At 38.8% G+C, this 22,607-nt stretch overlaps 1 protein-coding gene and 1 pseudogene across 6 annotated transcripts in view; both read left to right on the forward strand.

Moving 5' to 3' along the window:
* The window catches only part of ush2a (Usher syndrome 2A (autosomal recessive, mild)), a 223,142-nt gene that overhangs the window by 22,505 nt on the left and 178,030 nt on the right, over positions 1-22,607 (forward strand). For all 6 annotated transcript variants that reach the window (XM_086282620.1, XM_086282377.1, XM_086282304.1 and 3 more), the window contains 6 exons: positions 7,706-7,841; positions 14,903-14,966; positions 15,682-15,783; positions 15,929-16,118; positions 17,705-17,919; positions 19,989-20,210. In XM_086282620.1, the coding sequence (XP_086138746.1) occupies positions 7,706-7,841; positions 14,903-14,966; positions 15,682-15,783; positions 15,929-16,118; positions 17,705-17,919; positions 19,989-20,210 (929 nt within the window). The remainder of the gene's footprint in view (positions 1-7,705; positions 7,842-14,902; positions 14,967-15,681; positions 15,784-15,928; positions 16,119-17,704; positions 17,920-19,988; positions 20,211-22,607) is intronic.
* Positions 1,698-2,689, forward strand: LOC147338813 (uncharacterized; annotated as a pseudogene).

Raw genomic sequence — 22,607 nt, forward strand, 5'->3', positions numbered from 1 at the left:
AGTGTAAAATGTGGGAGAGGGGTAAGGTGGGATTCTGTGTGAGAAAGGTCAAACAGTAACAGTGCAGTGTATATAAACTAGTGTCTGTGAAAAACTTGCATTCAAACACCCATGTGCTCATGTGTACTATCACGCTCAGCTCTGCATAAAGCTTAGCATTCCTCTAGTTGTTAATAGAATAATCTGACAGCAGTAAAATAGATTTCTCTCTTAAAATACTTTCTTTTTTGAATCATCATACTTTTTATGCTATGCCCTACCTTTGACCCTAAGCATCTTAGGGCATCAAATACATGTTAGCATCAAATACATGTTCTTTTTTATAATAACAAATATATATATAAGCTATGGTAAGGAAGGGCTGCTGACCTGAAAGATAGGATAATGGTGAAGCTGGAAACCTAGACTCTCTGTAGCCGATTACCAAGACTATGTGAAGTACCCTCTGAAGGTCTACTAAAAGATGTGAATGCAGCAATACTTAAAATCCCTACTGTGACCATCCCCCAAACCAACCAGCTGATCTATACACAGCAGCAGTCCTCACAGAGATGTTTGGCTGTAAGATGAACAGCCACAAGGAGCAGTGTCCTACATGGAGAAGGAGACTAGAGGCTAAGGTAGCACAGAGGGAAATTAGCCAACTATCGGAGCTACAGAAAGGTGCGATGAAGAAGGTGCCTAAGAAGTACAGTAAGCTGCCCATATCTGAGGCCTTGGAAACTGCCAAGGAAAGACTCACAGCCTTAGCCAGCCAATTGAAAAGGTATACCAAAGAGATAGAAAGCAGGAGAATAAACTAGCTGTACTTTGCTGAACCATCTAGGGTGTACTCTCAGTGGCAGGGGAACAACATGAGAACAGCCCCACCAAGGCTGGAGATGGAGTAATACTAGAAGAGCATCTGGAAAAATGATGCAACCCATAACTGCAATGCTCAGTGCTAGCTAGTGGAGCTAGGAGCAGACCACAGCAACCTCCTTGAACATGGCCCAGTATCCATCACAGTGGCAAACATCCAAGAAAGGGTCCCAGGTATAGATAATTGGACAGCACCAGGCCCAACAGGATTCACACCTATTGGCTGAAGAAACTGACTGCACTCCATGAGCATCTGGCAGCACAAATGAACCAGCTGCTAATCAACGAGAGACACCCAGAATGGCTAACTGACAGCCAGACAGTCCTGATCCGCAAGGATCCCCAGAAGGGAGTGGGCCCATCCAACTACTGGCCAGTAACCTGCCTCATACCACATGGAAGCTCCTGTCAGGCATCATAGCGGCTAAGATGAACAGGCACATGGGTCAATACACGAGTAGGGCAAGTAACTGGAATTGGCAAGAATAACAGAGGGGCAAAATACCAGCTACTGGTAGACAGAGCAGTCGCTCGAGATTGCAAGAGCACCACCAACCTGTTCACTGTCTGGATTGACTATAAGAAATCCTATGACTTAATGCCCCTCACGTGGATGGAATGCCTAGAACTATACAAGATCAACAGGACCCTAATAACTTTCATCAAAAACTCAATAGGGATGTGACAAACAACACTAGAGGCCAACTTCAAGCGAATTGTACCATCAAGTGCAGGATCTACCAAGGAGATGCTCTGTCTCCACTGCTCTTCTGTACAGGCCTGAATCCCTTCAGTGAGAGCATTTGCAAGACTACGGATACCTACTACAGAATGGAGCATTTGTCAACCACCTCCTCTATATGGGTGCCATCAAGCAGTATGCCAGAAGTGAACGAGACATGGATTCATTCATCCACACAACTAGGGTATATAGCAATGACATCAGAATGTCATTTGGACTGGAGAAGTATAATTGGATGGTAACAAAGAGAGGGAAGGCCGTCAGAACTGAGGGGAATGAACTACCAGAAGGGAACATTGCAGATATCAAGGATAGCTACAAATACCTGAAAATCCCACAGGTAAATAGGAATGATGAAGAAGCCACTAGTGAATCCACAACCACCAAATACCTGCAGAGGGTCAGGCATGTCCTGAAGAGTCAGCTGAATGGGAAGAACAAGATCTACCCCCTGATCAGGTATCCTGCTGAATACAGAAGGAGATAGAAGCCACCAACATCAAGACAATAAAGCTCCTGACCATGCATGGAGGGTATAGCCCCAAATCCAGCACCCTGAGACTGTATGCTAAGCAACAGGTCGGAGGTTGAGTATTAGTGAGTGTCAGAACCACTGTCCAGGATGAGACAACGAATATCCATGATTACATCAGGAAGATGGCCACAACTGACCATGTGCTTAGTGGATACCTGAGGCAGACGAACCCCGAGAAAGAAGAAGAGCAAGGAGAAGAACCCTCGTGGAAGGATAGGCCCCTTTACGGTTTGTACCACCGGCAGATAGAAGAAGTGTCTGACATTCAGAAATCCTACCAGTAGCTGGACAAAGCTGGACTGAAAGACAGCACAGAGGCACTAATCATGGCAGCACAGATACAAGCTCTCGGCACAAGATTGTTAGAGGCTGGGGTCTGTCCCACCAGGCAAAATCCCAGGTGCAGGCTGTGTAAAGATGCACCTGAGGCAATCCAGCACATAACAGTAGGGTACAAGATAGTAGCAGGCAAAGCATACATGGAACGCCATAACCAAGTGGCCGGAACATCTGTGCCAAGTAGTGATAGATATAGCTATACTGATGGATAGCAACATGAGGAAGAATAAACAGGGGAAGCTTGAAAAATACCAAGGCCTGAGAGAAGAACTTGAGAACATGTGGAGGGTGAAGGCAATAGTGGTCCCAGTGGTAATTGGAGCACTTGGTGCAGTGACCCCCAAGCTAGACGAGAGGCTCTAGCAGATCCTAGGACAACATCTGAGATCTCTGTCCAAAAGAGTACAGTCCTAGGAGGGTATAATAGATTTCAAAATTCTGCCGTTTTGCTCATGGTTTCTGTATCATGATGAGCTAAACCTTTAATCTGTGACAGCTGTCTATTTGTAACACCATTTTGAGTATGGTAGACCATACTCAAAATAGTAGACCTTCTAAGCTACAGCCATGGGGTGGCAGAGCAGGTCAGCCACTAATCAGAAGGTCGGTGGTTCGATCCCAGGCTGCCTCCTGGCTGCATGCCAAATATCCTTGGGCAAGATACTAACCCCATGTTTGCCTACTGGTGGTGGTCAGAGGGCCCGATGGCGCCAGTGTCCGGCAACCTCGCCTCTGTCAGTGTGCCCCAGGGCAGCTGTGGCTACAGTGTGTGAATGTGTGTGTGAATGGGTGAATGACTGAATGTAGTGTAAAGCACTTTGGGGTCCTTAGGGACTAGAAAAGCGCTATACAAATGCAGGCCATTTATATAATCATCTAAAAATGTAAAGTTTATATAAAATTAAGGAAATTTGTCTTTCGTTTATTATTTTTGTTTAACAATGCTTCTTGGCAATAAATCCTATACCATTTGAAAGCCTGTTTATTTTCCCCCTAAATGGTGTCACATTTGTAAGGAAAATACATTTGTGGGTTGACCAGCAGAGCTGAGCGTGTGGGTTGCACCGATGAAAACTACCAATGCCAAACATCTTATTTTGTTGTTGGCTTCTGGTACCCCAAGTGATGAAAATCAGTTGCCTTATTAGTGCTGTTCAGCAATGAATCCATATTGTGCCTATGACAGTTGGATCGTAGGATCAAAGTGTGGAGAAGACCCTGATTGCTCCACTGATAGGGTACCAAGCTTGGTGGAGGCAATGTGGTGGTGTTGGACAGAATCTACCTCACTGGAAAAACAGGCGTTGTCATCATTGGAGGCATTGGAGATATCAAGATGAAATTCTTCAATCAGTGACAGTCCCATATCTCCAAAGTCTTGACCTCAACCCTAGTGAGCACTTGTGGGGTCAGCTTGGGTGTGCTGTTTGTGCCAGAGTGATGGTTCTTCTACATGCTGCTGAGGCCCCCGTATGTTAAATTTCCGATATGTCTTTTTCCTCTGAGACATCTAGTCATCCAATCCAGTGACACCAAAATAGCAGAATAGGCTGTTTGGCATTGGCAGAGAAGAGTTGACAAGTTGTTGTTTTTTTTTACTCAACTCTGTTGCTCATTGTACACATGCATTTTCCTTACATATGTGGCACCACTTAAGGGAAAAATAAACAGGCTTTCAAGTGGTAAAAGATTTATTTCCAAGAAGCATTAATGACAAATACAGCACCAAGAGAATGACAAATACAGCATTAAATATGGAATATGTGCAGTGTATATATTTCAAAGGGACATGTTTCAATACATTGCTGATAATTTTACATTAAAACAGGGGTTTTAAACTTTTTTTATCATGCCTCCCACCTGCACCCCCTGCAGAAATTGAACCATACCAGAAAAGAAAGAAAGAAATAGCAGGTTAAACAGGTAATATCACTTGAATGCATGTGGATGTGATGTAATGAATATTTTACAGCTGACTTTTTAAAAAACTTTTTTTGCTGATCCTTATGTTTGGTATTGGTTGCAGGTATTATATTGATATAAAATGAGAATTATTTACAATGGGTAATGTTTTTATATGACCAGAATAGCAACTTTGAGATGTTTTTTACTAGTACTTTCTTAACTGCCTTTACTTTTGTGGCCCACAGCTGCGAATTCAGCTTAGGAGAAACACTGCTGTCCACACTGTGTACTGACCCATGGCTTGGCAGGAGTGTGAAAATCGAGAAGAGCTTTAGTCAAAATGCCAGTATACAGATCACTAAAAGCTTTCCACTCAGGGTGTTTCTGGGCTTTTAGAAAGGCTTAGGTGGTACTGTTGCCAGTGGGGTGAGTTTTGCGCCATGAAAGGGCGCTTAAAACTCCCAAAGAGGGCAAAAAATAAATATCACAGTTAAAAAAAACTATTTAATAAATGTAAATTATGAAAGTCAGACTAAAGAGCTATAGAACTCTTTGATATATGTTTTAGGGGAAATATAGTACCTGGAAATCCTTTAAGGCCAACTAAACTAAGGCAATCAGTTTTACCACTGCAGTGAAAATGGGGATAATACAATGTAAAATAAGAATAAATAAAGAAAATGTGCTGTTTCTGTTTTATTATAGTTTAATTTTCATCTAACATCAACTGTGGCATTTTGATCAATGTAGCAGAAGAAGCAGTTTTCACACTGAAGGTATACAGGCCAAAAACTAATGATGCTTCTGCAGCTATAAGTAGTTGCATGGACCACAGTTGGTGCAGAGTTTGAGTTTTAATATTCAGTTTAGTTTAGGACTGAAACTTGCTGAAATCATATATCTTTACAGTTTCAGCTTTGATCTTAATGTGGCAGTTTGAGTTTGCAGGATAGGGAAATAAAACCCATAGTTATCTTTTCAACCAGTCTTTGTAACCATTTTACAATTAATAATTGTTATAGTCGAAAAATTGGTTAGTTGCTTTGTTGAATAAATTGTTATACAGTATAACCCTGGGACATTCAGTTACAGTATGATGCCAAATCAGGTAATTGCTATTCTTGTAAATACATAATTAACTAAAAATAGTAGCTGCTACTTGTGGATTACACTGTATAAATGGATATGCAAGTAGTGGCAATACCTTATGGTGCTTGTCCTCTGTGTAATAGAAAGAGAACAGGTAGAGTTTCAAATGCATCTTTCTTCTGGACACAGTCCAAATGAGACTAGTTATCAACACAAGAATTCAAGAAGTCCTTTTTCTGTTTACCCATATGCTGAAAGAACTCTGAAGTTACACTGGCTAAAAGAGACGAAGAAAGGTGGAGGAAAGGATGAGGTAAAAATACAGATGGGCAGGGAAAAGGAAAACTGGAGAAAAAGTGTTTGTGAAAGCTAACAAAGGGGAGTTGGCTGTGTTTCAAAAGGGCGCATGGCGGCTAAGGAGGATGAAGTGCTTCAGGATTCATTTACATCAGGCCTGACAACTGCCTCACATCATCCCAAGAGCAACACAGCTCTGGCTTAGAGATTCCTAAAGAGGGCCCTTCTTCTAGCTTCCTCTCTTACAGCCACGCTCAGACTTTTCTTTCTCTTCCCCCTGTCTCTTTTTCCCTCTTTTCTTTTTTTCCACTCCCTTACTCTCCTGCGCTCTCTCTTGTGCTCTCATGCGTTTGCCAGTCTTCAATCAGCTATCATGAACGTGTCTGTCTGGGTGTCTTAACTATCCTCTGAGAGGCAGACACTTGTCTGGGCCTGCCTTCATCCCCTAAAGGCGTTTTTTGACTTGGACTTATTTCTCTCCTCACACCTTTTCAACTTCCCTAAAGAGCTGACAACAAGTGAGAACGACGGGGCAAGATAAACATGAGGGGAAGAGACAGGAAGGGAGATGAGAGGAGGAAGTCATCAAGTGAGAGGGACGAGAAAGTAAAAATGGTTTTGGAAAAAGGGTAGAAAATGGAGAAAATGAAAATGAGGTGAGGAGACTGAAAAACTGAAAAAAAGGTGAAGGAATCAAATGACCTCATGAAGAGGAGAAAGGACAAAGCAAGGAGGACCAGAGTGGAAGAGACGAGAAAGATGAAACAGGAGAAGGAGGGCTCTAGTAAGACAGAGACTGTCACGTCTATCAGTGGTCCCACAGTGTGTTTCCCAAACACAGGATTTGGAGATTGCAGTAAAGGGAGAAAGTGGGACAGGACACATTAAAGTTTTTTTGGTGAGCGGAAGAGGGGTGGGTGGGTGTGTGTGTGAGGCGGGGATGGGGGAGTGATGTCCCTTTTTTGGAAGTATCTTTCTTTTGGCCTGGGTTTGATGTGAAAGCGAACTGGTCCTGCTTTGACGGTGTTGTCTGCTGTGCAGTTTTTAATATTCATGCAGCAGATCAGGAAAGGAGAGGGGAAAGGAGTGGAGAGGAGATTTTTGGTCAAACAGAAAGCTAATTTGCAGCTGAGGCAGTTTAGCCTGAGGCACTTTCTGCTACTGGGGAAATGAGCTGGAAGATTAGCCGTATGTATAATTCACACACACGTAGTCACACACACACGCGCATAGATATGCACTGATGGTGTTTGCACACACTTTTGCACAAAGATGAACAGGCGAACACAGAGCAGCTGCCGCTTTCTAAGATGCTGTGTTACAGTAGTAACCTGCTGCTATGTCTGTACAGCTGCATGTGCCCTTCTGGCCACTCCCTGCAATAAAACTTTTAATGTGATCACTTTTGCACTGTACTATATATAAAGCTTGGTGTAAAATATACATAGACATTATTTTAAAACATCGGTCACTTTTCGTTTCTCAATCAAATCCTCAAGCTACTACTAGGTGTTTTTCATTTTTTTAAATATAACTCAGTTATCCGAGTCAGCGTAGTGTACTAGTCACAGTTTTGTGACACTTTTGACATTTTTGTGACCCTACCCTAGTTAATATACACCAGGGGGCTCAGATTTGCAGTTTTGTCATCTTCTACAACAAATGAAATTTAAAAAAACAAACACAACACTACATTTTCAGAAACATTTGTGGCTTTTTTCTTGTTTGTTTGTTTTTTTGTTATTTGTACTACTTGAACACTAAAGTAGCCCCAAATGAGATGGCAGTGCCAGCAGTGGCCCACAGCTTATTTAGGTTTGAAACCCCTCATACACACAGTTCACTGCACAGAGCTGTAAACATACAAGGTAAATATAAAGAATGATTTCATTCTGCTCATCAAGGATATATGTATCTCCCTTTGATGGAAATTGCAGATCCATGACAGACATGCAAATCTTTTCCTGGATGGCCTCAAAGAGGATGGAACACCATTTGACACACAACAACTGACCACCAGGCTTTCTGATGTCAGTGAGGATGGTGCCATGTGGGTGGGACTCAGCTCTAAGGGTAAATATGACTGTTTTTTGTTTTTTTTAAGTATTTTGATTTGGGTTGTTTTTTTTAATACATTTTCATGAAATGCATTTGATAAATTTCTTTACTTCAGCACCACATTACAGCCAGATGTTTTAGATGCTTTACTTCCTCTGTTGTGTTGTTTTAAATGTCTATGATGTCCAAACTGTAAAAACACTGCTTTAAGAATAAAGAATAAGCTTCACCTTTATTATCTGAGCCAGTACCACCATCTGGGTTTTTTTTCAGTCCAAGAAGAGAAAAATTACTTCTTAGTTTATCATGTCAGTATATCTTAATATGGTGTCAATGACTGCTTCACCTTTATTTTCCTCCGAGCCTTTATCCTGCTTCAACTACACATCTGTGATTGATTTGTAGTGCCTCCGAGCTGTCTAACAGTCAATAGCAGAGAAATTGAGAGAAAAATGATATCCGTTCATCTCCAGGGTGATAAACGAGTGTTTTTCTTCTCGTTTATCAGTCATTGATCCGTAGTTCACAGCAGGTAGCAGCTGATCAGCTGAAGATCACAACAGAGAGGATGATCAATGCAAGTGATTGGCTTGAGGGAGTGAGAGAGAATCAGAGATGTTGTGCGTGTGGTAGACGGAGAGGGAGAAGGGTTGTTGAACCCAGAGGCTGTGTCTAGAATTCTTATCAGTGGATTGATTATGTAAATACTGATCAGATGTATTGATTAACAGCTATGTCTGTTTTTGGATGGGAAAGTACTAACCGAAAACTGTAAGTACAGCGAAAAGATCTTTAAAGGCCAACTACCAACTCAAATGTTGTTAAGGAAGTGTGATCACTTGTCAAGAAAGTCCTAAATCAGCTGTTAATAATATATTATTAATAACTTTAAGGAGCTAACTTGGTGCAGAGGTGTGAATAATATGTGTCCATATGGTACTGAAAATCTTTATCATAAATCCGTGTAATCCCTAAGATTTTCATGAAACCAAACCAAGGTTTTCCTCACTGTTCAGGGTCAGCATTTTTCATTCAGCGCATTTACATTGGCTAATTACCTTGTTTTTATAAGCTAAGGTTTTTATAATAACAATGAATCTTACTACTCTCTTTATCAAGAATTTTGGGTCGGGTTAACTAACTAACAAGTATCATTATGTTTACATAATGTTGATATCAATATGTATTTTAAGTATTAGTTCTAACAAGTTTCAGTCCTAAATCTGGTTCTAATGTAAACATATTAAAAAAGGTTTTGTTTTGGGTTTTTTTAAATATTTTATTTTTTGCTTTTAAATTAAACACAGCATGCTTATACAGATTCAACTGAGGACAATTACTATATTTAGCATTTGTGAACTTATAAGCATGAAAAAAGGAAAAAGAAGGAGAAAAAAAGAAGAAGAAAAAATTATAACAATATTAACTAACTAAAGAGTAAAATAAAATAAGAAAACTCACGCGGAGTGTGAGGCATGAATTATGATCAGTTAATTTTTAAAAATTCTAGAAATGGCTGCCAAATCGTACAAAAACTTGCCAGTTTCCCCTTTCGACCAATTTGTATCTGTTCCACCCTAGCCACAGACACCATCTCATTAATCCACCTTTTAAAACACTGTAAAAGAATACGTTTCTTTGCAGCCAGCATACCCATTGTAATTATCTGTTTTTGTGAAAAGGAAAAAGATTCGATTGATGCAAATGATCCAAGTATAGCCAGTCTACCATCGAGTGGCACTTTTTTCCTAAATTGGTTTGAAAACCACGTAAAAATCTGGCTCCAAAAAGCTTTCAAGACAGGGCAATGCCAAAATAGATGTGCAAGGGAACCTTCACCGATATTACATCTGTCACATAAGGGGGATACAGAATTATAGATCCGTTAAGTTTAAGTTTAGAAAAGTGTAATCTGTGAATGACTTTAAACTGGATTAGTTTATATCTGGTGTTTATTGAGCCTTTCTGAATATTGGACAAACAATTTGACCATTGGTCCTCAGACAGAGGAACACCGAGGTCTTCAGTCCGTGTATTCTTAATTCGATCAGAATCAACTGGGATTGTAAAGCACTTTAAAATCAGCTTTCTGAATTATATCAAAGTAAGTATGACTTAGTGGCTTCAGTGAAAAGTCTGAAAAGTTTTGTTGCACAAAATTCATTATTTGAAGAAAACGAAAAAAATGTGATTGAGGTAACTGAAACTTTTGTTGAAGTTGAAGAAAAGACATAAATTTGTCATCTATATAAGTCCTCAATGCATTTCAATCCCTTTTCTCCCCATTCTAAAAACACCCTATCCACTTTACCTGGTTTAAACAAGTAGTTATGTATTATTGGCATTCTTACTGAAAAGTCAGGTAGTTTAAGAGATTTTCTAATTTGACTTAATATCTTTAAGGAGTGTTTAACAACAAAATTACAACTGATCGAATTATTAGAAGAACCCGTGTTAGAAAACAATAAGACCGGTAATGAGGCTTCAGATACTTTTGCTGCCTCTACCTGGAGCCAGATCGGAAGCTTATCATAACAATAATCAGTAGGCAAACCCCACTGCCAGTGCAATAGAGCTCTTGAATTTGCTGCCCAGTAATAATGTCTAAACACAGGAAGACCCAACCCCCCACTGGAAGTATTTTTTTTGATATCGTCTTTGAGCTTGTCCAGCATTTCCAAAAAATTCAATTTATAGAGGAGTTTGGGATTTTTAGAGATCTTAAGGCCAAGATAGGTAAAAGATGTAGTCACTAATTTGAATGGGAGTGAGCTGAGAAACTTTGGGCATAGATTATCTGTTATTGGCATAAATTCAGATTTGTCCCAATTGATCATATATCCTGATAATTTCCCAAAGTGTTTAATGCAATTTAAAAGATTAGGGAATGAAATTTCTGGTTCGGAAAGGCAGATCAGTAAATCATCTGCATGCATATTAACAAGACTTTCAACATTCCCAAATTTAACTCCCTGTATACCAGGGTGGTTTCTTATGTTAATGGCAAGGGGCTCCAGAGCTATATCAAAAAGAAGCGGTGAGAGGGGATCCCCCTGTCTCACTCCGCGTTGTAATTGAAAGGGGGAGGATTTATCTGCGTTAGTGAGAATGCAGGACACCGGACACAGATAAATCATTTTAATCCAATCCCTAAAATATTCCCCAAAACCAAATTGTTTTAGAGTCTCAAATATATAAATGGCCTGGTAAATGGCCTGTATTTATATAGCGCTTTACTAGTCCCTAAGGACCCCAAAGCGCTTTACACATCCAGTCATCCACCCATTCACACACACATTCACACACTGGTGATGGCAAGCTACATTGTAGCCACAGCCACCCTGGGGTGCACTGACAGAGGCGAGGCTGCCGGACACTGGCGCCACCGGGCCCTCTGACCACCACCAGTAGGCAAACACGGGTGAAGTGTCTTGCCCAAGGACACAACGACCGAGACTGTCCAAGCCGGGGCTCGAACCGGCAACCTTCTGATTACAAGGCAAACTCCTAACTCTTGAGCCACGATTGCCCATATAAGACCATTCAATCTGATCAAACGCTTTTTGGGCATCCAGAGAAAGTACTGCTGTTTTAGCCTCTTTTCCATAACCTGAGTAAATTGTATTTAATAATAAACAGACATTATTGAATGACCATCTACCAGGAATAAATCCTGTTTGATTAGGATGTATAATTGTTGAAATATGTTTGCTCAATCTTGTAGCTAAGACTTTGGTTATGATATTAAAAACTTGCTTGGTTGCTGCTTTCTTCTGTGTGCATATATTGGAAAAAGGAATGGTGGCAAACTGCTGTAAGCTGGTTAAGGAATGTTTGCTGTGTTTGGTATCCTGGGACTTGTAGTATTTAACATTGGCTGGTATTGCTGCAGCCAGGACTGTCACTGTTATTTAACCAGTAAGAAATTATGGACTCAGAAACGTAGTAAATATGATAATTGATGCTTTAATCTACTCTATTAAAAGACAGAGAGGAAAAACACATACCTGTTATGGCCTGTTATTAAACTGCCATCAGTTGTTATACCATAAAAACAAAGAATAAGAAGAGAAATGGCTGTAAGTAAGTTAAACACACAGAAAGAAGAGAGAGACACACAGAGAAGAGAGAATTAAGGCTTATACCTTGCATCATCCCAGTAACAATAGGAAGAGTGCTTTTCAGAGGAAGGCATAATCCCATTTCCACATGCTAAAGAAATCCTCAGCCAAAGCCTAAGGCTGCACAACCACACACTGATCTAACACACTTACATCCCATAACACTTCCTCACTTTCCTTCTGTTTTACATGCACATGCACCCTCCCAAAGCACACACACTCAAACACACAATACTGTGGTTGGGCCAAACACACCAAAGCCTCTCTGAGCAGCAAATACAAATACACATACACACATACACAAGCATTTGCACACAGACACTTTCACAGGCAAAGCTAGACATGGCAGGGGTTCTGTCGATGTTTAGAGACGTTATCCATCTTCTAAGAGTTATTGTCGAACCAGACAAAAGTTGGTTGGATACTAAAAGACTCCAGCCTTCTTTTTTGGACAGATTTCATCTTCTTATGTTCTGTCCAACATTGTCACATATGTATGGTTATGTATGGAGAAGATGATGTGTTTGAACTTTACTGTGCTTATGTGTTTGATTTCTTTGTCTTTGGTGTTCAGTCCAGTATGTCCATGTGTGTTTGATGTATTCCAGCATATCTATGCTTGTTAAAGACACTTTGAAGCTTGAGAGGCTGTGTCCACAATTTTTTAACTCTTTGCATGAGATAAAATGTTTTTTGTTTGTTTTGCCGATATTTCTGATAGAATGTATTAAATATAGTAATATCTGAGCTTTAAATTGGCAGTGAATTTAGTTCCAGTCTCACTGTTGATAAGATTTCTTCCTTCAACTTGAGCCATATGCAGGAGATAAGCAGTGAAGTTCTGCTCAGTAATAGTGCTATCTGCAGCCAGCCTGTGATGGTCTTTTCTGCTAATCTGTGTCATTGGCAGCTAAAATCATGTCTTTCTTTGCTGTAGACAGTAGAGAAAACTCCTTTGTTGCTTCTGCTGAATCTCTCTGTGTGAAACTAAACTTCAGATCACTGTGTTCCTGTGTTTGTACTTTTCAATATGAGCCATAGTTTACTGTTTGCTGACTTCTTTCTGTTTACTTAAACCATTAAGTTAACTTTTCCTCCTGTTGCTGCTTCAAAATGAAAGCTTTCTGGTTGCAAACCAGTATCCGTCGCTATGTTTGTGGAGCGTTACTAGCATTGCACATGTGATCTACCTGATTTGGACATGGTCTCTTCCTGTTTCATGAGTAGATCAGCTTTAAATAAGCTGGGAGGAACAGTACTAACAGTTGTACTCACATTAAAAGTACTCACATCTCCTAGTCTAAGTGACTGGGAACTTAAATTTTTTTTTGTTTTCTCTATTTATGAACATTTATTGTTTAAAAGTACTATTTTTTTTAACTTAATTAAATTAATTTGTCATTTACAACTTTATGGCCTTACAAATATCCAGTTTTTTATAGTTCAGAAAATAATTCAAGGTGCAATATGCAACATTTATTTCCAAACATCCTCGTAATACCACGTTGTGTCTCCAGAGGTTATGGTGAGTCACTCCAGCAGTCAGTCTGGACTCTGATGAAAAAAAAGTAGCAATACAAAGTAAACAAGTTTTTCTTTTTTGATGCAGTCTATGATTTTGACCATAATAAACTACTGAGCAGTAGAACTGAAAGGTGAGACAGCTGACTAGCAATTGCTTGTTTTATGTACTCCTCGATCTGCCACCACAATCACTACAGCTACCTGCAGCAATTGTGTATCATACATTTTATTATAAAATTTATATTTTATATATAATTGCCACTTGGTTTTATATTGCACTGATTTAAGTACCTTTAAAATCAGTTGTAAAATAAAACACGCATATTGAAGGAAACTGTTTCCAGGGCCTACTCCGTGGATCGGCTTCCTCCGAGGCGTGGACGTCTATCAGCAGAGAATGTACCTTCACCTATCAGCAGAGAATGTCCCTTAGTCTGTAACACAGTCAAATATATTCTCAAGTAATATTCAAGCATGCCATTCAGCGTGTTAGTACGAGCAGCTCGGGAGCAGCTTGGGAGAACAAGAAAACAGAGACTGCTTTAGATTGTCTTCCCAAAGTGACTCAACTTTATTCACAAGTACAACAGTTTATATAGAGGGTAAAATTCATGAGACAGCAGATTATCAGTTTAAACCAGTACAGACCAAGATAAGGCAGCGTCTTCCTGCCCTTGGGTGAAGAAGCATCCTTTGTGTAGTTTATTAGTTCAGCTACAATTGTGATTATCTCAGCGACATATTTTCAAGGCACAAAACGAAGAGTTCTTACATTAGTGAAATCTGAAACAAACCATTTGGCCTTCAACAGGCGTCTAAAAGATTAAGAAACTAATGTAGCTGAGGGAGTGATCTCTGTGGTATTTCAACCTTGTACCAGCCTGTGATTCTCACACATCAATTCTTGGGTCAAAGAGAAAAATAACTAAAACAAAAGGGGCCTTATTGAATGACAGAGTTTTCCTACATAATGTCACTATAAAACAATATCCAGTAAATGCTCCCATGGTACTAAAATACCTAACACATATCACAGCAGAAGAGCTGCTGCATTGTAGCAATTAATGGTTATCTTAATATATTAAACTAAAGGGAATTATTGTAAAAAGCCTGGATACATGCTCTTAAGGTTTCCACAGCAGGTTCATACAAAGAGTGTCCAGTTTAGAGTAAACAATCATTAACCAATTAAAGCCATGCTTTAGCTTTAGCTGCTCTCTAGTGGAGACACGTAAAGACTGGCAGATGTAGTTCGGCTTGTACTGTGAACTTGGCCATTATAAGCAGCTGTGGGCAGCCTCACTTAGCTGGTATCAAGAACCTGATAAGATAATCTACTAAATACTGTGAAATCCTCTCACTCAGTGCCTTCAGTGCAAACCCATTAACACCTTCTTTATGTCATTTCCTACTCCCCTTTCATCTCTCCAGGGTCTAATCAGTTCATTGGACGAATGCAGGACTTTAGATTCTATCCTACCACTTTGACTAACAGGTGAGTTGGACAGAAGGAAGCTGAGAGACAGGTAATGACTGGCTAGTGGGAAAGGAGGGAGGAGTCATAAAATGACCACTGAAAATTTGTTTTTAGGAAAAGAGCTATGAATTATAGCACATACGAAAAGCATTCAATGTCTGTTTAGAGACTGAATAAAGAAAAAAGATTTAGAAATCGTGAGAAATACACAAATACTGAACAGATTAACATAACAAGGAAGTAGAAGTATCATAAAGTGTTAAAGTGAAATAAGGAGGGGGCTTATCATTGCATCTTAAAATCCATACTGCTTCCAGAGGATTTTCCTGAGACTTCAATACAAAGCAATTAGTCTTTTGGTTACCAGTGATGTACTCCACACAGGGAGCAGCTGACAAGATTAGAGATGCACTAAACAAAAGGCTGAAGTTTCAAATTATGGCTTTGATTAACCAGTTTAAGCTAAATGTTTAGTCGAAAGGACATTAACAGGTGCTTTGAGATTTTTTCTTAAAATGGAAATCCATCAGATTTTTGTTTTACAGCGTTAAGTATATATATAAAGTAGTTATATAGTTTAATTTAACACAATTTAATAAAGAATGCTGTTAACTTATATTTTGGTTTCAATTTTGGTTGTTTTCTTCTTTTTTCATATCCCCAGTTTAGTCTGCATGCAATGACATTCTGTGTTCAGAATTTAGGTTTAATGTATAGTTTCTTCCTTTACCAGGGAAATAGTAGAGCTGTATTCAGGAGTCCTCCCTGAGCTCCATGTCCAGTCTGAGTGTCGATGTCCTCCCACTCACCCAAGGGTGCACCCTCTAATTGAGAGGTACAGTATCACAGTTTTTATTTACTCTGTACATTTTTTCAAAACTGAATATTATAGCTGGAGTTACTTTGTAATACCAAAACTAATAATAAATTAGTTTTCCTCTATTTAAAACACTAGTTTTATATTATGCTACCGTTAACAGATATTGTATCCCCAATGCGGTTGAGGACACCACCAATGACAGAGTCTTAAGACTGAACCTTAATGCCCATCCACTAAGTTATATCAACGATCAGGACATGGGTACCACATGGGTATCTAAGATCATGACTGCACAGGAACTGGATGAAGGAGTCACTATTACAGTAGATTTGGCTAATGGACAGTACCAGGTAATGCACCTCATTTCAGCCATGAGCCCACTATGTTTTGAGAAACATCCAATTTAAATATTGTAATTTATTTGTAATTTTGGCTTCATTTGGCAAACATGAGACTGTTTTTGAGAGTTTCCCTTATTTTTCCCGTGTTACTGTACTTTTGCAGCAACTATGACAAAGACTGTACAGACATCTGCCTGCACAGAATCTATAGGCCTGGTACCAAATGTTTTTCTTTTGTAGTTTAAGACCAGACCTGCTGTCTGGCTACACTGAAAGGCTAATTCATTCAATAATTTTCATCAGGCACAGCAAAAGTATTGGATAGGTGCATCAGGTTTACTGTAAACTTATTTTTACTTTGAGATTTAGTGCTTGCTATGGATAGTCTAAGTAATGTGATGACCTTATAAGAAATCATTTTATTTGAACAGTCAACTAAATGCCATTGTTGTCTAGTATAAATTTGAAAAGCTGCAATTCAAACACCACAATATGTATCTGCACTTGCACCTGTGTGTGTGCAGTGGACAGTTCTGTCTAAGCTCTTCAATGCCACACACACAGAGGGGCAGAGAGGGAGAAAGAGAGGAAGACTGCTAGATTTTGGCTCTGTTGACGCTGGGGTTGTCAAAAGACTAATTCCTCTTCTCTCTGAACTGTGTATGTGAGTGTGGGCAGGATTTTGGGAGCTGTCCTGATGTGGTCGCCCAACTCAAGTCCCTAGATAAAAGCCACTCTCTGAGGTTTCAAGTATTTATGTTAGCAAGTGGGGTGGGTGTGGGGATTGTGCCGTAGTGGTGGCTTAGTCCACTCCCTACTGTGTAACCCAGTGTCCCAACCCACTCTGTAGTTCTAGATAACACTTAAAGAGAGACACACCTACTGTACACACAGGCACACACATGGTTTGTATGTGATAAGAGACTACTTCTGGGTGTCTTTTTGAAAAGGTGGAAGTGATGGCTGTCTATTTTCTGCTAAAGTCCTTAATTATAATTTAGATTGTTCATATTAGAAACTCAATAATGACTTTGAACAAAATTGCATTGTTTTAATCTGAACACAGATACAGATTATATTCTTATGTGAGCATGAGTTGTTGAGTTCCATGTTGCATCAGCAAACTGGCATTTTCCTGTGGTGTATTGGGGTAGCTTTGATATCTTAGTGTCTGATGGTATGCCCCAGTGGGAGGAGAAGAACAGTAGAGGGAGTAGAATGAATGACTTTACCTTGTCATGCTGCTTTTTTTTGAGGTTTGCTAACTACTTGCTCAGATGTATTTGTATTTAGCTGAATTTCCCTTTCAGTGCGCAAATTACAAAAAATGTAATTATTAACATTTGTTAAACACGATGCAACAGAGCACCTGACTAATGTCTTTTAGTGTTTCATTTGTTATCTGTGAAAATGCAGAAAATTAGTTATACCTTTTAATATAGCACGGTGCAAGATGACAGAATTTTTGTGGCAAAAACTGAGGCTTCACCGTGGTAAGCTTTGCTAAATGCTTTCAACTGTATTAGAGTCTACAAGTGAACTGGTGTTCCAAGTCGTATTCTGTTCACGTCAACTCTTACGCCTCTCTCCTTCAGGTATTTTATGTTATTGTTCAGTTTAGTGGCTTTATGCCTGAGTCAGTTGTGATCCAGAGAAGAAAGGCTGACCTCACAGACACTGAGAATAACACCAACACAGAGCAGTCATGGCTGGACTGGCAGTATATGGCCAGAAACTGCAATGTGTTTGAAATGGAGAACAATGGGCCTTTACTAAGACCGGACTCAGTCAACTGTTTGCAGCTGTCCAGGTAGGTTGGATGAAAAGTTCATATTGTTTACTATAAGGAGAGCTTTTTACAGGAAAGCTCAATATCTATTTTTAGATGTTGATAACTGAAGTGAAATTAATTGTACTGCCCACTCCTCATAAAACCCTTTGAAAACCTTCTGAACCATCATAACTGTGTCCCTTCACAGAGGTAAAGGGACACAGGACACCAGGAGGCAGAATAAAAGTCCAAAAATGTAAATCTGTAATTCAAAAGCAGGATCTGATCATATCCAAGAGATCAGTCAACATAGAAAATAATCCATAGGGGCAGGCAAAAAGCAGTCAATTAAACAGTCTAAAAGGTCATATACAAGGAGAACCCAACAAATGAAGTGAAAAACAAAACATTGACAAAAAGTGCAAGACACTGTAGGAAATCAGAAGTGTAACATAGGAGATATATATATACAGGGCCGTGTGACTGGCTAATTGAAAACAGGTGTGAAGGACTACACAGGTGAGACTAATGTGGGCCTGGCATATAGTCATAAAGGAAGGAAAATTAACAAATACAGGAAGTAAAACTGACAATTTCAAAATGAAACAGGAAGTGATGCAATAGAAACCCAACATCATGAATAGGCTCAACAGCATTATAAGTGCTTACATATGTTTTTCAAGGACTGACCACGTAGTAGTGTTGGTCCATGAAGAATGAAAGAGCGTAGACACATATTTACTGGGTTACATCACATTTAGTTCCATTTCTTTTATTATGAGCTTGATAAATACAGCAGATAACTTGTTGAATAATACACATGTAGTAAATTTAAATCCATGCATTCAAAATAAACTAGGCCATTCCTGTTTTGGGGCATTTTTCCTAGTGCACAGGAAATTGCTGGCTGGGCTAGATTAGTATATTAAGAAATACAAACACATATAAAAATACATTTTTGTATACATGTCTCACACGCTGTCAGTTGGCAGTGGATGTACAACTGGAGTTGGAACATAGTCTAACATACACCGTCGGACTAAATCTTGGCATAGCTTCTCGCATCTGGGGCTTATTTGGCATTAGACAGAACAAGCATGAATAGATCACATGTGGCCATTACTTGTTTTTTTACTTGACTTGGCAAATTATATCACATACAACCTTTAGAGTTATTCGTATTACAAAGTTTGGCATGAGATCAGTTTAAATATGTATATAACTATGTTGTTTAATCTAGTATGCTTTTATCATGCTAGATTGAATTAATCTTACAAAACATCTGAGTCCATTGGAGTGTTTGGCTGGATACATTTAGACATGCCTTAGTCAGTTTAGATAATCCTTAAATCGTGTCATTACGAACAGGTAAACAATTATTTTTCTTGATGAGACACCAAAAAAACAAAAGGCAAGTGAGAGGTGGCACAAAATGATTTTGGTAGAAACTCTGATGTGAAGTTTTTTATTAGGCATTAATGAATTGTGTTGTCATTTTGGCAATTCCTTTGTAAAGGCCTAGATTTCTTTCATACTTGTATATTTACATATCAGTAATATGCAGTTTTCTGGGTTATTCATTATCTCATTAGTAACAACTGAAATATTGCTACTAATCTACAAGGATCTCAAATACTGTAGATTGTTTAATACTAGAATTTTATGACAGTATTTTCTTGCAGCCTTCTTGTTTATTGCTATGAACAAACCTTGTCATGTTGCTGGCAACACAACTTAAAACACTGACATTCAAAGATGAAGAGCTTTTGCCCAATGCTTCTCCATATAGTGTTTACAGAAAGATTTGTAGACTTTAAAATGTAGAAGTAACTGTTCTCCAGAAGGCAGCTTTAGGATTGTACTCTATTACTTGGGCCTCAGACCAAATTTGGTGTTTGTGTTCTGTAGTTTCCTGGTAGATGTAATCAATCAATCAATCAATGATTTGTTAGTGCAGCTTTGTTTGTTAGTGATATAGATCTAAACAGTGCTTTACAGCTACTCACAAATATAAATTTTGATTATGTGATTGTGTTTTTATTTTAAAAAAAATCTAATATTTTCTTGGGGTTTTTTTTCTAATTTTGTGTAATGTTTATGTGCATCAGTGACGTGCCCTTCTCAGGAGGTAACATCACATTCAGCCTGCTGACCCCTCAGCCACCCCTGAGGCCAGGTTACAATGACTTCTACAACACACCTATCCTACAGGAGATGGTACAAGCTGCCCAGGTCAGAATACATATGAGTGGACAATACTACACCAGAGCAGTTGGAGTGAACCAGCGACATAGATCCATTGGCATCAGTGAAATCACCATCAGTGGCAGGTGAAAATTTATAAATACTTATGCAGGCAGGCTAATGGAGATCAAGTAATTATATGGATTTGTAAATCATTGGTAGAGCATAGAAACTAAATGACTGGTAAATGTGACATTTGTATGATATTTCTGGTAAGCTGGCATCACACTGAATTTAGAAGTCCTAGCATGTTTTTTTGCAAATTCACAAATTAATATAGAGGACTACTATAAGTGGCATACTTCTAATTGTGATCCTGTTACATCCCAAATTTTACATACTTACGTGGCATAATTGGTTGAAAGAACTATTTAACTATCTTCCCAGTGTTTCTTTGTAAAAGTGAGTGAGAGCTTATATTATGACAAACACAGACCGCTGAGTTTCAGCAGAGCTTTCTGAGAGTAATTGTGAACACATCTCTTCATTAGACTGACAGAGTGACTGTTTTTCATGACTGTGGTAATTATAGGATTATGCAGGAGGCAATCATCTCTAACTCTTTCTCCCCCTCCCCCTCCCTCTAAGCTCTTTTAATTAGTAGCTTGTTACAGTGAAGTAGGAGAAACAGAGATTTAGCTGAAATCTCATCTGTGCATTCTTTATCTCTTCCTGTCTCTCACATCTTTCATTCTTCTTCCATCTCTCCACTGTCGTCATTCTTTATAGAGCAAGTAAATAAGTATGTTGAGAGGAATCATTTTAGCATGCGTGTTTTGTGAATGTTGGCTTTTTTAAGCCCTGTATGTTAGACTTCTCTTAGATTATTGTATTGCATTACATTGTAGCACAGACATAACAATCCTATATTACAATACATCTAAATACAGAAACATTATCACCATGGTGACAGTTTAGAAACCCCAATATTTTTCTGTTCTCTGTTGTAGAAATAAAAGAAATATCTCTTATCTTATATTTTTGCAACATACTGGCTATTATTATATACCTGCACTAGTTACTTTATAGTATGTTATGCCATTTGAAGGATATTGTTTCTAGTGTATTTATTTAATTTAAATATTTTGTATCATTAGAAGAGCAAAAAAAAATTTGAACCAAAAATTTTCAGCAAGTGTTGCAGAACAGAACATAAAAAACATTTCAGTAAGATGTGCCTGTTGCCCACAATTTTACATGTGCATTGCAGACATACGCATTTCATTAAAATCATACATATCAAACTCATTTGCACTGGAAATTAATTTAGCCTCTCAGGATCCAAGTGTAAAGTACATGTAGTATTCCTTCTTAGATACAGTGACAACAAGTAAGCCATAGTGAATAAGTAGTTGTCCTTTGTCAAGCCTCCTTGATGCTCTACTAAGTCACTTCCATCTGCTAAAACCAAAGAGTATTTCCAGTAGTCAGAACACATCAGACATGGACTATGTCCTGTTTTGTGTTAAAATCGAGGAAATGCAACTTTGGGTAGTGCATGGACCTGATTCTTCTGTCTTTGGAGTTCATCTGTGAAAGTGGTTTAGGAGTCCCGCTTAAAGCTTCTTGAGTTTTAGCTTGCTCATCTTCCAGCATTAGTTGTAGTTTTTCCTCTCAGCTGTAAAAGGGTTATGGGCTGTTGTCCTCCTCCCAGCCAGGTGAGCAATACAATAACTCAAGAACAAGGCAACGTTGCCTTTTGAAATTGATACCGTAGGTTCTTCTACTAAAAGTCTTGGACGAAGTTCTAATCTTGAGGTCACGGTCAGAGATCAAATTTTCTAAAAATTTTATCGATGCAATAACTCAAGAAGGAAGTCATCAAGGATTTTCAAGTTGATATCACAGGTGCATCTACTACAAATCTCAGATGGGTTTGAATTCCAGTGACGCTGACCTCTGACCTTGACCTCAAGTTTTCTAAAAATCTTGTGAATGAATCGATGTAGGATTTTCAAACTGATACCATAGGTGCTTCGACCAAAAGTCTTGGATGAGTTCAAATCCCAGTGACCTTGACTTCAAGGTTAAGATGAATACTGAAAATCTTGTGAATGTGATAACTTATGACTAAATTGGTGTAGGATTTTCAGATTTATTAGGAGGGTGAGGGGTAGTACTGGTGGCCATCAGTTTCTTTTTTTCTGCTGTTTTTGAAACAAGACAATTGGCTTTTAAAATGTGAAATGGTAGGCTTCAGGCTGAAGTTTGTTTATTTGTATGCCAACAAAGAAAATTGGATAGGTTACATGGCTGTTTGGTCAAAATGTGGCCCAACTGCAATCCTACTTTGGAAGTTCTCATCAGTTCAGGCTTCATTTGCTTAAAAAAACTGTTTAAATATATTTATTAAGCTTGATATTTTTGGTAAGTTTTTTTTAGTATATATTTTAATTTATTTTCTTTTTTATTTTATTTTAAGACAGATCTCCAAAGCAATGAAGCTAAAAAGTGTGTTCTACCACAAATCAAAAATAGTGTAT

The sequence above is a fragment of the Aulonocara sp. 'chitande type north' Nkhata Bay genome, linkage group LG1, assembly GCF_057382095.1.
Source record: "Aulonocara sp. 'chitande type north' Nkhata Bay isolate Kocher_YH1m ecotype deep benthic linkage group LG1, A_spYH_male_GT1.1, whole genome shotgun sequence".
NCBI lineage: Eukaryota > Metazoa > Chordata > Actinopteri > Cichliformes > Cichlidae > Aulonocara > Aulonocara sp. 'chitande type north' Nkhata Bay.